The sequence below is a fragment of the Borostomias antarcticus genome, assembly GCF_949987555.1.
Source record: "Borostomias antarcticus genome assembly, chromosome: 20".
In the NCBI taxonomy this organism is placed as follows: Eukaryota; Metazoa; Chordata; class Actinopteri; order Stomiiformes; family Stomiidae; genus Borostomias; species Borostomias antarcticus.
The window spans coordinates 1,548,178-1,554,461 of NC_140253.1; the positions used below are offsets into that span (position 1 = coordinate 1,548,178).

Genomic DNA, 6,284 nt, shown 5'->3' on the forward strand with positions numbered 1-6,284 from the left:
ATGATTGGCAATGGCGCTGTCTGTTCAGGTGTCGAGGTTGTTGGAGTGCCCGGATGCACCTGTCAATGCCATGGACCCCCACCTGGGATTCAGCTGAACTCTTCACTCCTGTCTCCTGTAAAGGTGACTTGAATCCTCATTCTGATTATCTGTTGTGAGGAGAACTATGAAGGAACATCTCTTGTTTGTTTTTTTTACATTTGTGAAACTCTTCTCTGTCTTGCCTAATACAGGTGGAGTTAAGCTGTGAACATCTGAAACATGAGCAGCCGGACCCTGGAGATCTGGAGATAGAAGCTGAGAGTGGAGAGCCTTTTGTGGACGCTTTCGTGAGCCAGACCAACGCTGAGGGTTTCATCCTGATACAACAACAACAACAACAACAGCAGCAGCAGCAACAACCATCACAACAGCAGAAGCCAGACAGTGACTGCAAGTCCTATGAAATAAAATCAGAACCAGAAAGTCAGGATTTTCAGAGAGCCTCCTCCCAGTCAAGACCACCCCCCTCAGGCCCCCTCGCGTACTCTAGGCAGAGTCAGAGGGCCCAGTACAGGGCCCAGTACAGGGCCCAAGTCCGCAGCAAGTGCCGTCAGCAACCCGCTTTCCGCTGTGATGTCTGCAGCAAGGTTTTCTGCAACAAAATGGCCCTGGGGGTCCACAAGAGGGTCCACACGGGGGAGAAGCCCTTCCAGTGCCCAGTCTGCGGGCGGATGTTCCGCCAACTTGCCCACCTCAACTCCCATCTGTTGACCCACAACCACCCCAGCAAGTCGGTCAAGTGTCGCCGATGTTTCAAGCGTTTCCCGGACGTGGACAGTTGCCGACGGCACCAGACTACGCACCGGAGGCCAGGCGGTGGCGTGGAGGAGGAGGTGAAGCTGTTCAGCTGTGAGCGCTGTGGGAAGCTGTTCCAGCTGGAGCACCACCTGAAGAAACACATGGACGACTGTGCCTCCTGACACAATACGGGCCCTTTGTTATCTTTGGAACCTGACCCTGCTCTACCACCTGCTATCCTTCTGAAGAATAATTAAAAACATTTTATTTATGAGTGGCTTGTTCTATGTTGAATTCCGTTCTACGTTGTTGTTGCAACTCTTCTCCACCTATACATTTCACTTGACACTTCTGTTATCGTATCCCACTAAAGTTTGATTAAAAATAAATAAATAAACTTAAATAAACCCAAAGTCGCATTAGGCAGAAGAAGGTAAATACTAGTAAAATATTTGCTGTTTACAACAAGATTGATCCCAGGATTTGTTTAGATCTGTTCAAGATTCATTTGAATGTTACTGTCCTGTTGTTTAAGAATGAGTTAATAATATGTAGTATTCATCTTTCTCCAAACCTGCCCTGCTGTTTTACAGTATATACAATTATGATGGGACCCCCCTGCGATCCACATCATTTTAGTTGGGTCGCCATTGTTTGGTTTGACTTACAATATAAACCTTTTTTTCTTTGTTTTTTTGTTAACATTTTATCAGAGCATACAAACACAAACTTGCAAACATAAACAATGGGGTAAACACCATTCTCAAACAAGCTGCACACGCATTCAGCGTTCATTTGCTTTGCTATTTTTTTTATCCATTGCCATGTTAATATAATTCACTGTTGAACAAAAAAACTTGGCTTTGCATTTATATATATATTTGCCATACATAAGAAGATTAATCATAAATATTTTGTTATGACACGCCTAATACTATTTTATTAGGTGCACAGCTACCTACATGGTATAAAATCTTTGATGCATATACAGTACCATTCAGTAAGACGAAACAGTTTTGACACCTCATGAAAAAGAAATCCTTGTTAAAGTCTTATATGTCCTGTAGATACTGCATCAAACATTACATTAAACATACACCTTCATCGATACTGGAATTCTATTTATTCAAAAACTCTAACACAGTTAGAAGAGGACTTAGGAAGCTTTTTACTTCAAGTCATGATGCAAAGGTCTCCTTTGGTATGGAAGTACCTTAGGGCCATAGAAACATTTTTATCCAAAGACACAAGTGAGATCACTTTTTGTTTTTATACAATTCTTTTTAAATGGCTGCCGACAATACACCAGCCCTCATATCTTTGCTCCTGTTATAGCTATAATGACAAAATTGGTGTCAACGTGTACATTTTTGGGGTCAAGGAATCCAATTAAATAGGTGTCAATGTAAAAAAAATCTATAGTTGTTCTCTCACCATGACAACATGGGGTAAAATATGCAAATTTCATTTTAAAAATGTATGCTTTCAGGTCCACACACTGTAATACAGACCCGTGCAATACATCAGAAAATTACCCTATAGTCAGCTTGAAATGATGGGTACTGTCCATGGTGGCTCTGTTCTTCTGACTCCTTTGTGCCTTCAAACTCCCGGACTAGGCGTGCAAGGTCCGGGCGAGCTTCCTGCTCTCTGAACTGTGCATGGGTCGTCCAGGTTCTCTATGACGTCAACATGAATGTTAATTAATATATTACATAATCTGATTATATTATTTTGTATCTATATGTTTATGTATGTGTATGTATGTATTTGTATGTATATATATATTTATATATATATTTCTTACGTTTTATTTAAATTTAGTTTAATTTAGTTTTATTTTATTATTTTAATGTATCATATCTTTCCGGTTAATACACTTGCATTGACAAATGTAACATATTTTATGTAATGAATGTGTATATGTGTATGTCTTATGTATGTATATGTACATAATTGTGTATTATTATTCTGCTTTGGCAACAACGGTTTATTATCATTCATGCCAATAAATCTTATTTGATTTGATTTTATTTGTTGATTTTGTCACCTAAAGAGAGAAAGAAGAAGAAGAACCTTCCTTTAGCCACGCCTCTCCACACGTGACGTAGAATCTTGATAGCCGGAAGTAAACATGGTGGCCATCGGTTAAAACATTCGATGCACCTTTCGGACAAAATTTTGAATTATGCACTACTCATTAACATTGAATTAGAGAATATTAGCGCATACTTTGTGCCGAAAGACTCGGCTGTCATGTGCCTATCTTCTATGTTTGCAAGTCAAGGTTGAACGCTGACAATGACCAACTCCATGACATTCCACTCTCAGATCGCCTCCGTCATGGAGGTGCTGGCGAACGCAGCGGTTGCTCAGATCTGTAAGCTGGTAGACGACGACTATGCTGTTTTTCGTCTGGAAATGACCCAAAGCCAGAGGGAGAACAGGGTTTTGAGGAGGAAACTACAGACCCTAGAAGTGAAAATGGCTCGGGAGCGCGCAGAGAGGACAATGCGAGAGCGCGTCCTCGCCAACCGGCTCAGTGGCACCGCCGGGGGTCAGATACTCGACAAGTTTAGAGGAGCAGCAGCAAGAGGTATAGATGCGCGCTGATCCTGAATCAGCTCATGAATCAGCTCATGGCATATTGTTGATTAGTGTGCGATTATCTACAAGTGAAGCGTATCGTCTAGAACTACTGATAAACAAGCTGAAGTTGAAGCTAAATTATCCTCCTCTCTCTTTCCAGGAGAAGGGTACCTCCCAGGTCGCCATAGAAGCTTTGGGATCCCAGGGGACGTCGCAGAGAGAGAGGGTCCCTGGGGACCTGGGGACCAGCCGGTCGCTTCCAGTGAGGGGGCAGACCCCTCGACTCAGGGGGTCATCACAGTCACCATCCTAGACGAGGTAACGGGCTCCACCACACATCAATTTGTTCAATCTTTCGGAGGGGGGCGGGGGGTTGTCGATTTCTCCTGAGTCATTTCTGTTATGATGTTCCTGATGGCTTTGCAAACCTAATTGTCCCCCACTCAGCGACAGCCGAAGGGGGGGGGACTTTAGGTTGGCCGGTGTCACGTCGTGAGTGAGTGAGTGAGTGAGTCAGTGAGTGAATCTGTCAGTCCCCCGTAGTACCAGAACCCACCACAATGCATTTTTCCATTGACAAGTACATTTAGATTTTTACATCAAAAACTATGCTTGGTGTCTCAGACAAGTTTACTCGGGAAACCATGTACTTTCTACATCCGCAGAGAGTAGAGCTTGAGAGGTTTAGTCGAGCTAGATATGTCTGTATCTGTCTGGCTCAACATTAATTATAGATTGAATATTGTTTGCCCACTAGATGGAGACGTTATTGTACTCTTATTCACACTACCATGGTTTGTAGAGAGCTTACTTTTGTCAATCATTGATACACATGATGTGACATTAGTAGCGCTAGATATGTCTGTATTTCAACATTCATTATAGGACTTTTGACCATACAGGTGCATGGACTAGTGAATGTTGCGTCCAAGGGTCATGCCTCTTGATTCCAGATTGCCGGCGTGCTATATAAAATCACACATTATACCGTCTTTCTTTGGTTCATTATAAACAAACAAAGCCAGAAAATGGAGGGGTCTTCTACAGGGCAATATAGTGAGATCTCTGTATAAAAACGCCTAATGAGAAGCAGGGGGCTTGATACCACAAGGGAACATGCATAATGGGTGGGGGACCACATGTTTACATGTGTACAGTACTTGGTTTGGACTCCGGTTTGCAGTCAGTCTCTCTCTTAATATATCCTCTGTTCTGTCCTCCATATCAGTTTTCAGAAGGTAAGCCTGGAGGAAGCGTCTCCTCCCAGTCCCAGCTCAAGCAGGAACGGTCACCACCACCACCTCCACCTCCACCACCTCCAGGGAGACAGGGCACAGACAGACAGGTATGCACACGCCTCTCTGTTGACGTGAGTAATGCTATAACAGAAGGTTTTATCTTGAGCCCTTGAATAAGGTTGTGCTTCAAAGCTCAACAATTAGAGTGACCTGGGCCGTTCTCTCTCCTAGTGCTCACAGTCAGAACCAACACACCCGAGCCACAGTCACCCAGACGTGTAAAGGTCGTTTCTGTCCATGAAAAGTTTCTAGTCAGTCTTAAGCACATCCCTGATTTGGTGCTGAGCCAAACTGTAGAAAACGGGCATTCAGTTCTTGAAAAAAGGTTCGCCACTCAAGTGTAATGCTCCCGGTGCTTTATTTAAACAAACAACATGGAGATCAATCAGATCTTCTTCAGGTTAACTAGAGACACATGAAGAAGATCTGATTGACCGAAACGTTGTTTGTTCAAATAAAGTACCAGGGAACATTACATTTGAGTGGCGAGTCCTTTCTCAAGAAGCGAACGCCCTTTATGTCCATGGATATTTAAAGGCAGTGTCACTAAACACTTAAACTTTTGAAGGAGATCCTCAATGGAAACCTTTTTTTTTTTTTTTTTTAGATCATACAAGATGTTGATATAAATTATTTCAAGGTCCTACTGTTAACCTATAAATGTCTTCATGGTCAGGCTAACCTATAAATGTCTTCATGGTCAGGCTAACCTATAAATCTCTACATGGTCAGGCTAACCTATAAATGTCTTCATGGTCAGGCTAACCTATAAATGTCTTCATGGTCAGGCTAACCTATAAATCTCTACATGGTCAGGCTAACCTATAAATCTCTACATGGTCAGGCTAACCTATAAATGTCTTCATGGTCAGGCTAACCTATAAATGTCTTCATGGTCAGGCTAACCTATAAATCTCTACATGGTCAGGCTAACCTATAAATCTCTACATGGTCAGGCTAACCTATAAATCTCTACATGGTCAGGCTAACCTATAAATCTCTACATGGTCAGGCTAACCTATAAATCTCTACATGGTCAGGCTAACCTATAAATCTCTACATGGTCAGGCTAACCTATAAATGTCTACATGGTCAGGCTAGCCTATAAATCCCTTCAGGCCCCTTCATATCTTTCGGACCTTGTCACCCCTTACTCTCCTCGCCATCCCCTCCGCTCACAAGATGCTGGTTACCTCCCTGTTCCCAGAACTCATAAACAGTCATCTGGAAGCAGGGCCTTCTCTTACCGTGCTCCCTTCCTCTGGAACCAGCTTCCACTCAGAAATGCTACATCCATTCAGTTGTTCAAAACCAGACATAAAACTCATCTCTTTACACAATACTTTGCCCCTACAAATTGATCTTTATGATCATATGGCAGGGGAGCTTCAATAACTACCTACATGATTGCTCAAGCTGTTATTGCACTATTCAATGTTTATAGTGTTCTATTTATATATTATATTGCACTATTTATTGTGTATATTGTTCTATTTCACTGTACTTTGATGCTTGTACGGTATATTGATTGTCGTTTTCTGTCCATGTGTTTTAACATTTGTCTGTCCATGTTCTTGTCTGTTTTTCTTTCTGTGTTGTTTTTAATTTTGTTGTAAA

At 42.3% G+C, this 6,284-nt stretch overlaps 1 protein-coding gene across 1 annotated transcript; it reads left to right on the top strand.

Annotated features, from left to right (window-relative positions):
* LOC311322352 (uncharacterized protein) lies at positions 1-1,142 on the top strand (the record flags this gene model as incomplete). Its single annotated transcript, XM_084454419.1, has 2 exons — positions 1-123; positions 234-1,142. The coding sequence occupies 2 exons, from the start codon at positions 1-3 to the stop codon at positions 960-962; spliced, it is 852 nt and encodes a 283-aa protein (XP_084310545.1). The 3' UTR covers positions 963-1,142.
* Positions 1,143-6,284: the final 5,142 nt, after the last annotated feature.